Below are 16,809 nucleotides of genomic sequence, written 5' to 3'. Positions count from 1 at the left end.
CACAGCCCTATTATTTCCATGTCTGACAAAAGTATTCTGTCTGCAAACACTCGAGCTGCCAATTCTTCCTGGCACACAAAGCAAACACACAGAGGTAGCTGCCTGAGCTTTTGAAAAAGACTAAAAGCAATATGAGGATGTCTGTTTCCCTCTAATCCTCACTTACCAACTGAAGTAATAATTCTCAAGATTTGCCAGTCATATTCATTATAATATAGCCAAGGAAAGGGACTTTACATGCAACTAAGTGAACTTAAGTACATGCAGTGACTTAAGTACAACAGGACTAGTACTGCACTGAGCCAATTACTTAGTTAGCACAGCCTGCAATGAGCACGCTGCCAAAACTACAAGGTCCTCCCCAACGTGCCTCATAGATGAATTGGGGAACTGTCAGTACAGCAATGGACTAATTACCTTTAGCTGCAGGCATTTCAACTGTATCAGAGATGAATGGCATCTTTGGACCTGTATCACTTTTGTCAGTAGCCAAACATTTTAATTTGTATAGTAAAATGTTTATGAAGGTGTAACATAAGCTGCTGTGCTTAAATGACGTTTTCTTCTTTTGAAATGACAGCATAATTGCCCTTGTGGCATTTGCATTTCTATCTTGAGAAGCTTTGGTACTCTAGCATACGCTGGAGTGAATGAACAAACCTTCGTCATAAGAAAAACAGATTTCTGATATCAAAGTTTGACAGAGCCTTCTTTTTCCACATAATATTTTTTATATATAAAACACATCTTGTTTGCATGTAGTAAAAATAAATATATAAGAGCTACTGGAAAGAAAAACTGACAAACAGACAGCCAACAACCAAAATAAATAAACAAAACACTACCAACTCCCTCTTCAGAGAGGTCCATACTGTAAACTGATGATCAGTGGACAAGCTGTTCTATTAATCCTGAAAGTTTCTTTGAACGTGCCATGAATTCTGGCATCAAAATAATATTATTCTTTAAACTGCTTGTTAAAATGATCAAAACACTGCTCTGGCTTCAAGAGAAATCCAGCAGTTCCTCTGTGGAGGAGTTTGTGATGTTCTTCAAATAAAATAAAGTTCTCTTTCAGAATAGAAGCAAACTTCTGAAGAAAAGGAAACCTCCACACAGAGCCAAAAGTCATCTGTTCTCTCCTTCAGCATTCATCTTCATCTACAACGCTACGGAATAATAAATGGGCCAGTGACGTGAGATACAAAAGTGGCCCTGAGTTCACGCTGGCATTACTGATTATCTGCATATATTTTAGAGAAGAGTGCCAAGTAACAAGTCCCCAGTTACTGTCAATTTTCCCTGAAGAGGCACTTTTTCCAGGTATTTATTTCAGAGGCTTTTTTCCCCCTATAGAAAACTCCTGTGCAGTACTTTAAGGCAACATGAACAAATTATACTGACTTGGTTGGAGCACTCTCAATTCTGGTACGTAGAAGTAAATAGTCCTATTTAACAACAAACACAGCCACTAATGCCAGCAAGATCTTACTTTGATGAACTACTGCATGGGCACAAGGATTGTTTGCCAAAAAAAAAGCCCTCAATGTAATGAAACAGTTGTAAACAAAACAGGCACGCTGCATGTCTTTAACCGTTAAACTTCTCATCTGTGTCAGTAAAACTGGGAATATTTCAGAACTCTTTTGTTCTTTATAAGGAGCAACAGTTGAAATATTTACAAACAAGAGAAATAATTTAGGTCTGTAGTACAGAGGAGTAATTATGCCTAGAATAATTAGGGAATTAGTCCTGTTTATGATCGTTTAGAAAGTTGAGGCTGTCCTTTAATAGTTTTATAGCAGCCCAGTCATTAGCGTCCTTTCTGCATAATTATATTGCCTCAACAAGAGGCTCCCTAGAAAAGCAAAGAAAAGACTGGCACTAAGTGGCTTAATTTGAACAAAGCCTTCATGAGCAGCAAAGTAACCATACAACCATACCAGACTTCTGGCTGTAATGAGGATACAGGATATGTTTTTCATCAAACAGGAGGAGACCAAACAGAAACACACAAAGGCACAAAGGCAGTTTCTATTCAGTATACAGAAAGAAAGGAAAACTTCCCACGTTAACGAAGTAGAGTTCAATTTCCAGGTTGCTGATAAGAGGATATGAGCACTCTAGATAGAAGAACGTTACTTCCATAAGTCTTCAGAACAGAACTGCACAGAGCAGAGCGACGCTGTCAGTTCTCACCAGCACTCAGCTGCTCAACATTTCTTCCCTTGTGTTAAATATTTCATTAAATATTAAATTAGAGCTCCTGTTGAATGCATTTAAACGATTTTTAAAAGGTATTTCACACAGACCATTCATATAAACCCATCTAGTGTTGACTCCTTATTTCTAGAGCACTTTCCCGAACCTACCCTGTGGCCTACAGTGAAGGCAGGTTCCCATCGTGCATAACAAAACACTTTCTGACTTGCTAGAAGAAACAAATTCCATCAATGTGTGTCGGCATGAGAGCTCAGTTACACTCAGAGAGAGAGAGCTGCCTCTTCTCTTTGGATGATGGATAAAGAACGTCCGGAAGTTTCAGGCGTTGTGTCACCAATGCCTGAAACCACGACCAAGTATTTTAGGTAGGATCCTACAGCCAGGACGTTTTCCTTCATGATCTGCTTCCATTTCCTCATCTGCTATAGAATTTACTACTGATCTTGCAGTTTGTTACTCCGATCAACATCTGACCAACTGCAAGCACTGAGCAGAACTTCATTCGCGAGGTCCAGGCTAAAGCTCACTGAAGCACTCCACAGACTTCCAAGAATTTCAAGCAATGCTGTCCTATCAATTCTACACCAAACAGAAAATAGCGTGCAACATTCCACATTTGAATATGCAAATTAGTAAATCATTAGAAAAAATTAGAAAGTCGGAAGCATACAATGCGTGTTCTCCAACGCAAGTGTTGTCACAAAAGAGTACCAATTAACCAATAATCTTGCCACGGTTAAAGGATAGAAAAGAAATGCCATTCTGGAAACATCCCTGCAGGGCACAACTTTTAAACTTTCTCTTATTCATAGGGAATAACCTTACACTGAAGTGGAACAGCATAAAAGTACAGACATACAAAGGTCGTGCCTCAGCAGATTGTAGGAATACCAGCTTTTACAGAAAGGTCAGCTAACTGCACAGTAACGTGACATACCAGGCTTTTATATTTTCCCCTAAAACACCAAGCATCGTTGAAATATATAAAGTAGTCTATAGGCATGCAGGCTCTACAGGTGATTACAGCCTCAATTCACTAAAAATAAAAGCTGCTTCTACCTCTGCTTGTGCAAAACTTCTGTAACCTCTGTGTTGGTCACAGGTTGTTTTAAACAAGAGTGATCGAGGCAAAAGGCATCAATATTTCCACTTACAATATGGCAATACCTGATTTAAATTCCCTGTCGATTCCTAAGGAAAGGCAGTTTACATGTCTAGTCTCAAATCTTACATTAGAGATTTATTTTTCAATCGTCTGGTGTAAATATCACTCCTTTTAGAAGCCTTAGAGAAGAGAAACATCAGAAATGTAATGCAAGGAATTAGGTAAGGGAAATAATGGGAAAGAAATTTCTGATAGTTAAAAGAATCACAATAAATGCTCTGGCATTACAAGGTCTTCCCAATCTAGTCAAAGCCATGGAAATCATGCTCTAGCTTTGTCTCTCGCTCAGTAAAGGAATAAAAACGAGCACATAAAGATACACGGCATGTACAAGACTCTCTCTAAGATTTTCCACTACTGTCCGATTTTTAGGGTGACAGATCTACAGTGCCATGAGCCATAACAAGGTATCTTTCCTGATGTCCACAAAGGAAATCTGTTGCCCTACCACTGGGCACTTTCTTCCTAACACAGAGGCACGTAACGAAGTTCTCAAGCACTTGAGGTTTAGATCCAAGAAAAATCTAGCCACAGAAAACAACTAGGATGAAGAAAGGCAACACTGGCACTATAATAACAATCTACAGTGGAACTGCAGGAAACATTGCCTGCAATTATTCAGGCTGGATATTCTTCACACAATTCTGTTACTACAGACCTTGCAAAAACCACAGCTTCTGAGCTAGGACAGACACAGAAACAGCCAGTCAGCAAAACCAACACAGTCTACACAGCTTGAAGGCTTCTCATTCCTCGGACGACCGTGTTATCAATTTACCCCTGCCTGGACTGTATTCTCATTTGGAGTGAAAAGCAACTTACACAGGTTTCTAACAGGCTCAAATGGGGGGAGGGGAGAGAAAAGGTCTCTTGAAAAGGAAGCTGAGACACTTGGGGAGCAGAATTTGTACTGATAGCAGATTTGCCCTTTTAATCAAGAAGCTCATTCTCCTTTTAAATAATTCTTGCTTCTAATTACAACTCAAATCACATAGAAAAGGGACGACCTTTCAGGAGATAGAAACGTTTGCAAAATTATCTCCCTTTTCAACTATCACATTATTCAAAGCTGAAAGGCTTAGAAGATAAATGTCTGTCTTAATTTCTCTGTTTCCAGCTAGTTTCACAGTGGGGAAAAAAAAAAACAAAACAGAAAAGAGTAACATCCAGGAGCATTTTTAACAAAATAGAAAGGTCACTCCAACATTGATGAGTAATTCCTATTATAATACCAATTCCATTGAAGTATTATGAACATACCTAAGGAACCTGTCATTTGCCTTAAATATTTACATACAGCTGTCACACAACAGCGATAGCAATGTCCAGTGACGTGCTTTTCCACATCAGCATGATGTCTTTATTTCCTAGAGATTGCCTTTTTTATTTGAAAACCTTGAAGCAGCATACTGATGGGAAGAGGCTTCTCTCACTCTCTTTGCTGTTGAACAGATAAATTACTTATACACTGCATGTGTAACTAGCATCTCAACACAATGCTTCTCCTTGGTTTGTTTGAATCACTCTCATGTCTCAATCTACATATTCTTTTATTTCTCCACCTCAAACTAATTCAAAGAGAAACAAGAATAAAAATCACTCCCAAACCTTGGGAGTCCTGAATTGAGTCTCAGCTGAAACAACAGAAATGTGACAGCAGCACAGCTGATTTATCAACAGTGTTTGAGAACAGAGCCAGTGACCTCCATGGGCTTTCTCTGGTATTCATAAGCATTCAGACAGCTCTGAAGTGTTCACCACCTCTTCATTCATAACCGATGTTTTTTTCATCGAAATGGGAACAATCTACCTTTAGAAAAGCAAAACTGAGTTTAACACATGGTGAATATATGAGTTCAAAAACTCACACAGCATTTTACTGGTCTTCAAAATACAGCATTCATGTTGAGATAGACATACCCATGCTAAAATAAATAAGTAGATTGATAAATACATAAATAAAAAGACTGACTGGCTCTTATTAGATTAATGACTACCTTTAGCAAGCGTTGTTTGCACTGTTTCTGCTTTGACTGCTTTGGAAAAAAAGGTTTTGTAGAGGTGTCAAATTTGTCTTTGCATTGTATTTGTACCACTTCTGTATCCTTAACATCTTTTGCAGGAAAACAAAGAGAGAAACTGAAAGGGTTTATGTAACCACGGCCATTTCTTCTTCCAGATGGCAGCAGCTTGCAGGACTGCATTCAGAGCACAACTCCCTAATGTCACTCAATTATCCATGTTCCACAACATCTCACCTTCAGTGAAAGTGCAGTTTCTGGATGGGCCCAGGTGCAGTCTGTGATCTCTCTGGGTGAGCATTATTACTGTGAAGCCGTCTCTTCCAACTAATTTTCATTTGAATACTTCCCTCTTATGCACCTCGTTCTTGCTGTTTCATTTCTGGACGGATTCATTTTAGAAAGTACAATGCTACAACTAGCTCAGCCCTCCTTTCACACCTTGCAAATACAAGTCAGCAACCATGTCACCAAGAACGGTTCCCTGACGTCACTTTGTTTGATTATCTTCTCTTAAAATGCTGCAAGCTAAGCAGAAAAATACTGCCATATGAAAATGATCTATTAATTCAAATATTTCTGCGTGTCTCTAATTCTGTCCTTTCAAAGCAGTTTCCCTAAACAAAGAATTTTCTTTCAAAGGAGGCCCACATTTTTAACACCACTTTAACACTTCTCCCAAATGGTTGGTTTTGTGCACTTTTGTTGTATCAGTAGTGAGCTCTTCCAGCCAAGGAATGTCTGCCCTCTACATACATGGTAATGGACAGCTAATGCTATCCAAAGAACCTCTAGCTAAAGAAATAACTGCTTATGCTGGTTCCTAATAAGATGACCCGTGTCAACTAGTGGAAAGGCATGTGTTTTCAGTTGGGTTTTGTATAATCCTCTTGAATAAAGCTAGAAGTATTGAATATTCACCATTTGTCCAGGATGAGTATATCCACAGTTACCTATAAATTAATCTGCTACTTTATAAACAGCTGATCTCATATTACCAAGCACTAGGGCAAAAAAGCTATACAGCAAATTCCTCCACAAATTCTGTGTTTGGGACAGTTATATGGCATTTATAACAGAGCTCTGCTAACCACTGACCAAAATAAAGGATGTATTTTAACCCAAACAAAAAAATAAGAAGGTTGGATTTCACTGAACACATGAAGTTTCAAGACTTCAGATACCTTACTCTGTGTGGTAGCATCACCAGAACACCTAACAGATGAATCCTTGGCTAGAAGAGGAGAATACCATTTAAACACTGCCAAAACCAGCAAAACCTTAAGAATGCCAACGGGAGAACTGTAAGTTTAATCCTCTGTTGACTATGCAATGCTATCTTCTTTCCAGCTTCCAAACACAGGATTCACAACGAAGTCTTAAGAAAGGTGGTTAGTGACTGAACAAAGACCCAAATAACACTGCAGTACATCTTTCTGCAACAGCACGTGCAAAAACTCACGTGAATTCTCATAATATGTTGGCACTTAAAAAAAAAGTATAATTTAGAGTGTCATTTATCTTGAAATGAATTGATTCTATTAAAGCTTTTACAGAGGGAAATTAGATATAAATTTGAAGATCACCAACAGCAGCTTTATCTATACCAAAAGCAAATGAAGTCAACAATTATCTCTAAAAATAATCATTTGAATGAACAGGAAAGAAAACCAACAACCCCCACACACACCGGTCAGACAACACATCTCAGTGAAAAGGAATCAGAGCATTTGACTTCAAACTCTACACCTCACGGTAACCATAAGCCTCATCCTTTTGCTGACTAGAGAACAGAGTACTCAGCACATGAGAAATTCACATTCATAGTGTAGAAATACCTACACACTCAAATTGCACCTAGCAAGTAACTGGGCACAATTACACTGATGGACTGGCTCATCTCAGAAACCAAGTGGCAGAAGCCCTCTACTATTGATGCCAATTCTATCGATCAGTGAGATTGGACTACAGATGGATCTTAATGTATAAATACTATATTAACCATCAGCTAGATCTCTTCCTCCTTTGTAGTTAAGGATGCAACGTAGCTGTGCATATAATACATACAATAAAACACGGTGTTGGCAGACCATCTCAGGACTCTCCCTGGCCACATACATCTAGTGGCAGCAGTAATGCCAGTCATTTCCACTGTTCAAGCCAAAATCACTTAAACATCACACAGCTAAATCATACTATTATGTCCTTAGCTAATTTCACACCGCTGGAGCAGAGCCCTTAACCTTTTCTTAATCTCATATAACAGGATCAGCTCAAACTCTTTTCCCACTGAACAACCTGTGCTGTCCTTAGGATGTTTTCCCCGTACTGTAATAGATTGTAACAGAAATTCATAACATTGTAAATCCTAAAAAGAAAACAACACAAACACAGAACAGCAACAGTGTTCTGAAAAGCAGGAAGTGCTAATCCTTCCACAAAGTCCTACACACACACACAGGCAAAGGAAAACACCACCTTTTTGTTACCTTAACTTAAACAAGCACAGCGTTCATTCAAATCCTGCTTTAAGGAACTTAAATTCGCAGAAGGGAAGAAACAAGACCTCAACATCATGCTTGCTACTGCTACAGCAGAGAAGAATACTCCAGAACTGAATTCCTCCTTGAAGTTTAAACCACACGACATCAAGAGACCCAATTACTTTGCAAGAACATAAACTGGGGACAAGTGTAACAGAAATTAAGTGAAGTATGTAGTGTGCATCATCGTAAGAACAGGAAGTAGGCTTCATGTTTCTGGGATGCTAACCCTTGGAATTACAGCACGGTGTTTCTTACCTTGAATCTTGACCTCTGATTTCGTGGTACACTGCTGTTTGTCAATGTGAGACTTTTGACACAGAAAGTACTACACTTGTCAATAAAGCACTGCCGACAGCTTTGTGCCTTACTTCAGACGTCTCAGAATTACTTTATCAAGTGATTAACCCAGTCCGGAAAATTCAAATCCGTTTCAGATTAAGAAAGAAGTAGGTAAATCCTTCCCACTGCTGAGCTTCACCACGAACTCTCCTAATTTGCCACAGATTAAGCCATGCAGCAAATAATACCTCTCACAAAATAGGTTCTTCAGCTTCAGTTTTATTAATATTATCTATATAAATGGCCTTCCTAACCCAGCCTGAAAATCTAGTCTCAGTAATATTATCTTGTGATGCATAGCAGAGTTTTTGTTTGTTTAAGAGTGTCTGATTTTCCTTTTCCTTAGAAATTGCCATCCTGTCACTGAACTGAACCTCAGCAGTGTGTCGCACACCACAACGTGTGATTCAGCCAGAGGGGTAAAGCAGAGCACACTGTACAATGTCCAAAACTGGTTTGTAGTCCAACTTAATGGGACGTTATCCCAGTGAAATACACGATGAAGGCTTGAGAGAAGCAGGAAAAATAACTTCACCGTGACTCACGCTGCCAAATTCCTTGAAAAGACGCTGCTGGAAAGACTTCCAACAACACTTCAGGCACTACAGGGTTAGCTGACTGCACATCACTGAGGCACTCAGACTTTATCACAGTCATTAATTCCGCATTATGAAGATCTTTTTCTTTCCACTTTTTTTCTTCCCTTCATTCAAGCACTTGTCCTTATAAACGCCAAGCACAAAACAGTAAATCACAATGTCTTTTGTTTCATCCCCATGCTTGATTACTCTTGGCAGGTTTTTTGGTCTAATGAGCAAGCTGTTTGGCTAGAGCTACCTAACTAAAGCAACTGGAAAAATTCAGCTGTCAAAACTGAAAACACATCTATGTGATTTTCAAGCTTAGTTATGCTTTATGCCAGCGTAAGCTGAACACTGATATATTTCAAAGTCAGTTGTATAAATCATGTACGTAATTTTTACATCCATGGGACTTGGAGCTACTGGCACTAGAACATTTCAGACCTTTAAATGAGTGCAAATTACTATCCTTTGCCTGCACTAAAATAAAGGTTTTAAAGTGGAAATAGTCAAGCAAATAAATCCTATAAAGGTGTTATTCACACGCTGAGCTTTTTTACTATTAATGTTTGACAGTAGCTTGCCATGTTGTAAGGAAATGCCTCCTAACACTCATGCTGTTGAATTGTCCAGCTACAGTCAAACACGGATGGGAAGCCAGTCTGACTCTTCCTAAAACTTCTAGGTTCTTTCACATTCAAGTTAAAAGCCAGCCTCCACAGCAAGCCACATTATTTCAGGACACGAACTACGTAGGACAGTACCACGCTTCACAACAGACAAGCACTGCTGGTGTCCAAGTGCAGTTTTGCATCACAGAATAATTGAATGAATTTCACCAAAGCCTACTTGGTACCTCCTACTACCTTTTATAGATATTTATAGCCATACTTGTCATGTTCTTATGCGATACATACCGACACGTACAGAAATAAGGTACTTCTTCTGGCCAACTACTAAGCTACTTCAGACAACTGCCTCACAGAATTATTAACTGATAATTACCATTTTATTCTGCACTTCACAAACATAAATAAACATCGTTCTCAGTATACAGCAGACAAATGCTTGAGAGTAAAGTAAGATTAGCAGTCACAATGAGGTTGGATGCAGGAAACACTTCTAATATTGAGTACTGTGCTCAGCAACATGAGAGACAGAGTAAAATTCCTATCCCCGGTCACCAACCCAGCCTAGGAGCTCCTGTGAGGGCACACGCACACACACAAGGTCAGATCAGGCTGGCATGAGTTTAAATGGCACTCTCCCTCATCCTGCTGCAAAAGGTCATAGGCATGCTGCTTAGATCACTACTGCCCTGACACTGCAGGCCTTCCAAGTCAAGGCTTTCTTCATCTACGCCAGCAACGCACAGCCTCCCAAAGCCTGGAATACTTTTGCCCAACTAGAATTTCCAGGTTTAATACAACGTCTGGATGTAAGTTAATGGAGATGCTGTATTCAGGCATAAGTATATAATCACTCCCAAGGCCCTAACTTCCCACTCCCAACTTTTGGCCCTAAATGTTATCAATGAAAAGAGTTCTCGGCGTTTCACACTGGCTTCCTAAATGTGACCCAACTGCCTAAGGTATCCTTCTGCCTGAGGCTGGAAGGGCACACTACACAAGGGATTCCTGCTTTGCATACCAATGGGCTAATTCTGTTTACAAGAACCATTGTTTGGGTTTTCTGCAACAGTGAACTCACTGCCACCCAATCCTCAAAGAGACAAGCATCAATAAATACACCTCCTACACTTTGCATATTAATCAGATTCTCCAGTTTCAATAAATAGCTGTCAAAACACGAGGTATTTTACACCCGCAAAAGCATCTACAGAGGAATAAGTTCTGCCCTTATCACAGCTACGCAGGTCTAACAACAGAATGGATTTTGTCATCAGTGCAAACTTAGCAAATGTCAAAGGAGTTTATTTTCAGCTGTGGGCAGGCTTGAGGAATAAGTGCAAGATACAGAATTATTTGATGACTTGCAGACCTTTTTGGGCAGGCGCTGAACAGACTGAGAGTGGACGGTCTACTGGGAGTCAGTGATTACTTGAGAAAAGAAACAGCTAACTAGGGAGAAGTTTCTGCAGAAAAACAAACAAGGCCTGGATAGCCTTTAGTACACAACATATTAAGAGAAGTGTTTCCATAATGTAGAAAAATGCAAGCTGCTCATCTGTGGCTACTAATGCACTCAGGTATCACTGAATCACACAGCAGCTGAGGTTGGCAGGGCCCTCTGGAAGTCACTGGAGCCAAACCCTGCTCAAGCAGGCCCACATCCAGGCAGCTCCTGAATATCTCTGAGGAGGACGGTTATATCAGATTCAAATATATGACTAAATAACAGTACAAACCTGACTGTAAACTCAATATTTTTAAAGAATACCTACATTAGAAAGACATCCATAAAGCATAATTGAAGCTATTTAACAAGAAAGTGCCCTTCACGTACTGATAGGAAAAGGAAACAAGCACATTGGTTAGAATAAAAGTCTCCTTATGCTTGAAAATTCAGGAGTTGCACTAAAAGTACTCATGAAAAAAAATAGCCAGCCACTAACAGGAGGAAGATTGCTTTCCTTATTTAATGAATGGGCACTGTAGGCACTCAGCTGCTCTTGGTGGGTGTAAGCTTCAATTTAATTACCTATGTAAAGGAAAGAGTTAAACAAGAAAATTGGCCAGGAGCCGCAAAGAAACCGAACCGAACAATGACTTTTCCCTTCCATAGCTAGTTGTATCCAATGCTTCATAGACCATGAAGTAACAGAGGATAGGGAAATAAAAAAAAAATAGGTGGTTTCTAAAAGCAAAGATGCTCCAATTGCACTTTGATTCTGTGGTTCCCTACATTCATCTTCCCCTAACAGAACACCCCTTGCTCCAGCCGTCCTTCCATTCTGATTATAAAGCAAAGGCAGTGCATGCAGTTGCTATTACTGTTACAACCTATTAGTGCATTACAAATCTATTTATACTACGCTATAATAAGCGCAGATGGATACAGTCAATGCCAATAAGATTTAAGACAAGAGAACAGTGGGTATCCATAGCCACTAAACAACCTACCGCAAATAAAAGAAAGATTATTCTTCACAGAAAGGAGATAAGATAAGATGAAACGATGTTATCAGCTTTGCCTTAGATTATGAGGCCACTCTAAGGAAAAGCACATTACAGTTTACTTAACTCCTCAATGTTAGCTATATAAAGAGCTTCCAAGCTAATGCCTTCCAAGAGACCGAGTTCAGTAGGAATAACAGTTTGAGGTTAGCAAACTCTACGGACAAATAATAAGCAGCAAAAAAGAGAAAAGGTAACAGGAAAAATCAAATCCGTATTTGAGAACAAGCAAAAGCTACACGTATAATAATCAGAAGCCTTTCTCTAAAGTGCAGAAGGAATGAAAAGTTAAGATTTCCAAAACAGCTTCTCAAGTTCAGTTAACAAGTGCCAAACAATTAAAAAGCTTCTTAAAATGTCCTCAATTTTAGTGCAAGTTTCTAATACGTTCCTGTATTTTACAGATTAGAGAACCATGGACAAGTCTTACTCCACGAGCCTCATTCAAAAGTAGTTATTACTTCTGAAGGTATGAAACACTCATTCTTCCTTTCAGATCTCCAAGGTTGATAAAAGTTTTTCCTCCTTTACCACGTTATTAGAAACAAAAGATTATGCAAAGTAAAATCAAGGAGAAAGCAAACAAGCAAATACAGGAAACCCCACAAAGACCGATACCGTTTCGGAACAGCTGACGACCAGTAGTCAAATCACCAACTGACTTGTGGAAAAATTAGGTATTGAGACTCAGTGTCCTCACACAAAAAAGGAACGTGAAATGCTTTGCTGCTCATCCTTTTACTCTTGCTCTAATTTGTGTCTATGGCAGCTTAATGGAAAAGTTCATCATACCTGCTCTGCAACTCATTTCTGTTCCGTGCTTCTATAAACATACATAATAAGATGTAGTATAAGAGCCAACCTCCCACTAACAGGGAAGGAGATATGTTCCATTTACCCCGAACCACAAGACAGGACAAATAAGCCTCGTGAACGAATTTCATCAGCTAATGAATGAGTTAACATTAGCAGCGAAAGACTGGAGAGTGCTGTACTACCCAATCCTGAAGACTGACTTTCTCTGAAATACTTTCATGATCCTTTGTTCACTCCTTTCCCTCCTATCATGTGCATGTTAGCGACCTACATAACTAGATGCAATCCTTTTATTCTCAAGCAAAAGCTCGCTTTAAGATCACAACTGGCTGCTGGCTATATTTTCGTCCTGGATGACAGGAGCAGCAGAACTACTTTCTGAGATCTACTTTAAATGGAAAAAGAAGAAAGCTTCTCACCCTAGTCTATCACTGAGCACACTGTGCACCAGCTAGTTTCACAACTAAGCTCAGCACTACGTACCTTTAAAGAAACTAACATTTTTATCTGATGACATAACCACCTTCTGCATTAATTGCATACTGGCATCAAAAGACCATTATCTTCTCAGACAGACTGGAGAACATCAACAGAAGCAATAAGAAAAAAAAATAAGTCACAGACAAAAAGCAGACCTGGACCAAAGGACACAATGCAAATGAAGCCTACACTCACAAGTAATATATTACATAATCACTAAGTAATATGTAAGTAACAGTAAATACTGCCCACAGTAAAAGAAAAGCGAGGGCCAGCATTCAGGCAGACTGAAGCCTTCTGGACTACACAGGAGAAAAATATTTCACTACAGCCACAAGAACCCAATAGAAATTCCTTAAGAAGTTTTTCCTCATTCATTACTACTATAAGAAAAGCAGCTTCTTTAAGCGGTCAATGTAAGTTAGCTTTCAGTTTTCACTGGTCAAATAAAGAACACTGCACCTACCAGTCACCCTGTGCAACCGTGCCATGGTGGAGTTATCTGGAGTGTGTTTATACATGACAAGCAGGTCTTCCTTCGTAATACCTAACACATCCTTGATTCACAAGTTTAAATTATTACCTCGCTGAAATGAACAACTAAAAATCACCAATAAACCAGACAAGTAAAAAAGAACAATCCCCTTCAGCAGCAAGTGAAACTTAGCAGCTGAGGCACTTATGACACAGCCTTCCTAAAGAGAACATGAACAGGGACGTGCAACACCATGAACCGATTCTATTTTGAGAAGGAACAATCTCCACTTTAGAAAAATGGCAGTTTTTCAATATTAAATATATTTAGTCCAGCCTTCATAGATGAGACCACTAGCACGCAGCATTATCAATATAATAAAATGTGAAATAAGACCCTCTCAACACAGCATTTATCCAAGAACTTCAAATCCCAACAAGGAACGTAAAGACAGGAGCTAGGACATCCTACTGGTGGGGGAAGCAGCCTAACCAGGCAGTCTGAAAAGCCATACAGAAAATCCATCAACTCTGAGACTTCATTTAGTGACAGACCACAGAGCTGCTGGTACTCAACAACTGCACTGCAGGACCAAGCAGACAGGGTTAAAATACCTTCCTTCCCAGCATCTATGGGCAAAAAAGAAACAAAACTCAGAACCCGGAGCACCCAGCTTCCCACTGATCCACATCCAGCAAAGCCAAGCCAATCCTTGCCTAGATTGGCTTCATTATTTTCAAAAGACTTGCAGGAACGATCAGGAGCTTTCAAGAGAGCTAAAGAGTCATCACAGTTTTGCCTGAACAAAGTACTGAAAAGATGTCTGCTAATATTAGCATCCTGTTAACGCCGAAGTTCCCTGGCATACAGTATTGAACGTTAAGGTTGTCGGGTTTTAGTTTTGCTCTAAATTTAAAATAATAAGTATTATACTTTGGCTCAGGCTTCGTAGGGGTTCCCCTTCTCAACAACTATATTCTTTCTCACCGTGACCTAAAACTCTTAAGAAACTGAGCCAATGAGCCAGAAGTCAGGGTCATTATCTCCCGCATTAATCAGTCTTGTCAGTTAAGTCTGAAGTTAAGCCGTTAAACACTTCTTTTCACACCAGAATTCCATCTCACCCCGGCATCTGTAGGTCCTTAAAGCCCACAAAACGTCACAGCGTTCAGGGAACAGAGAATAAAATTACTAACGCAGCTATTTTAACTCTGCAAGGCAGCTACTTCCCAGCAAGTTCAAAACCAGCAGATCACACTCATACGTGTAGATTTACTAACTATCTGAAACTGCAGAACGTTAATAAACCGTCTCCACCACGTCATATCTAGGGATGATAACGTGACCGGCACATCTTTAAATTCATTTTTCCAGAGCAAACGCTTATGCATGCAGATTAGCTCATAGCTTTCATTCCCTTATTTATTTTTTTCCAGCCATGAGCTGTTGCAAATCATCCACGCTGCAAAAAGGGATAACCTTGCGGAGTGCGAGGATCGCTGCATCCCAAGTAGCGATCAATGGGATGCAAGCATTCTGCTTAAGCAGTACAAGTACCGGCCTCACTAAAGTTGCCCAGCGCCGAAAGAAACGAGGCAGCCCGTCTGCAAGTGGCTCCAGGAGGACCAGCACGCGGTGCTCTGTCAGAGCAGTCACTCCTGAAGCCCTTGGGGACACCTACCTGTCACGGAATAAATTATCTGGCTAATATCCAGCACCACGGTGTGTGCCAGCGGGCTCCCAGGAGACAGGCGTTAGACAGCACTTAGCCTCTCCAGCTTTGCAGGGCAGCCCTTGCATTTAAATGCCTCCTGCCGATTATAAAGCCTAACTCGGGTACTTATTTCGGTGCTTTTCGGCAGCAGCGTTTCGTCCTGAAGCGTTTACGCAGCACTGCGTGCTGTGTTTTTTCCCCTTCCCAAATAGACCGCGCTAAGCACCTTCCACGTGCGTTTTAGACCTACGTCAAACAGAAACACCAGACCGCTAACGCGAGCGTTGTCAAACGGCGGAATTACTGCGTGTAAGGGGAAGCATCGCGGCAACAGGTCTCCTGCAGCTCCGAGGGCAGCTCTCCTTGCCCGCATCCCCAGCGATACCGGCCACGCTCGCCTCGCACCCGCACGGAGCCTTCATTCCCCGCAGCCAACCCGGCACCCGCAGCGCGGGGAACCTGTTGACACCGAAGTTGCCGAGCAAACGCGAGGATCCCAGCCAGCAACGCAGCGATGCCGAGGACGGCATCGGCCCTCCTGCCCGGAACGCGGGTTTCCAGCGAGCCGGAGCGGGGCAGGCGGCGTTGGGAGCCCCGCACGGTGCAGCCCGGCGGCGGCAGCGCGGCCGGAGCCGCCTCCTCCCGCCGGCATCGCCGGGCACTCAAGGCTCAAAGAGCGCGGCGGGGCCGGAGCCGCGCTCGCCCCCAGCCAAGGTCGAACTTACGTCTCGGAATTTGTTCCACTGCCCGACCTCCTTGTCGTACTGCGAGACGGTGGTGAGCCATTGTTTATCGTCCAGAAAATTGCCGTTGGCCGCTCTGCCCGCGGCCGCCGCCAGCGCCGAGCCGCAGCGGGCTGCCGCGCACACGCACACGCACACCAGGGCCGCCGCCTTCAGCATCTGGGCGAGAGGAGACACGAGGAGCGGTTACCCACCCGCGGGAGGGGGAGCGGGAAAGGGGGCCTCGGGAAGGACGGGGTGGGGGGGGGGAGAAAGCCGGAGGGAGAAGCGGCGGCGGCCGCCCGGCATCACCTTGCTGCGAGCCCCGCAACCGCGCTCCTCGCCGCGGCCGAAAAGGCGGCCCCGCTCCGCTCCGCTCCGCTCCGTGCCCGCGCCGCCGTCCGCAGCCCCGCGCCGCGCCGCGCGCTCCACCCCAGGCCCCGCCCCCGCTCCCCGGCCCCGCCCCCGCTTTCTCGTCTCCGTGAGGAGAAGCCATGAGTGACCTCCTTTGGCAGGGGTTGGGCTCGGTGACCTCCAGCAGTCCCTTCCAACCGCTGCGGTTCTGCGGTGCACAGTAACACCAGCTACTT

At 41.9% G+C, this 16,809-nt stretch overlaps 1 protein-coding gene across 1 annotated transcript in view; it reads right to left on the bottom strand.

The window, feature by feature from the left end:
• SPOCK3 (SPARC (osteonectin), cwcv and kazal like domains proteoglycan 3) overlaps nucleotides 1–16,593 on the bottom strand; it is a 95,668-nt gene extending 79,075 nt beyond the window's left edge. Inside the window, exons 1-2 of the mRNA XM_065736211.1 lie at nucleotides 16,532–16,593; nucleotides 16,223–16,399 (exon numbers count right to left, since the gene is read on the bottom strand). Coding sequence (XP_065592283.1) covers nucleotides 16,223–16,399 — 177 coding nt within the window. The 5' untranslated portion in view covers nucleotides 16,532–16,593. The remainder of the gene's footprint in view (nucleotides 1–16,222; nucleotides 16,400–16,531) is intronic.
• Nucleotides 16,594–16,809: the final 216 nt, after the last annotated feature.

The sequence above is a fragment of the Cyrtonyx montezumae genome, unplaced genomic scaffold, assembly GCF_038088225.1.
Source record: "Cyrtonyx montezumae isolate F1298 unplaced genomic scaffold, pur_monq_1.0 scaffold_2, whole genome shotgun sequence".
In the NCBI taxonomy this organism is placed as follows: domain Eukaryota; kingdom Metazoa; phylum Chordata; class Aves; order Galliformes; family Odontophoridae; genus Cyrtonyx; species Cyrtonyx montezumae.
This window is presented reverse-complemented; position numbering and strand designations above follow the sequence as displayed.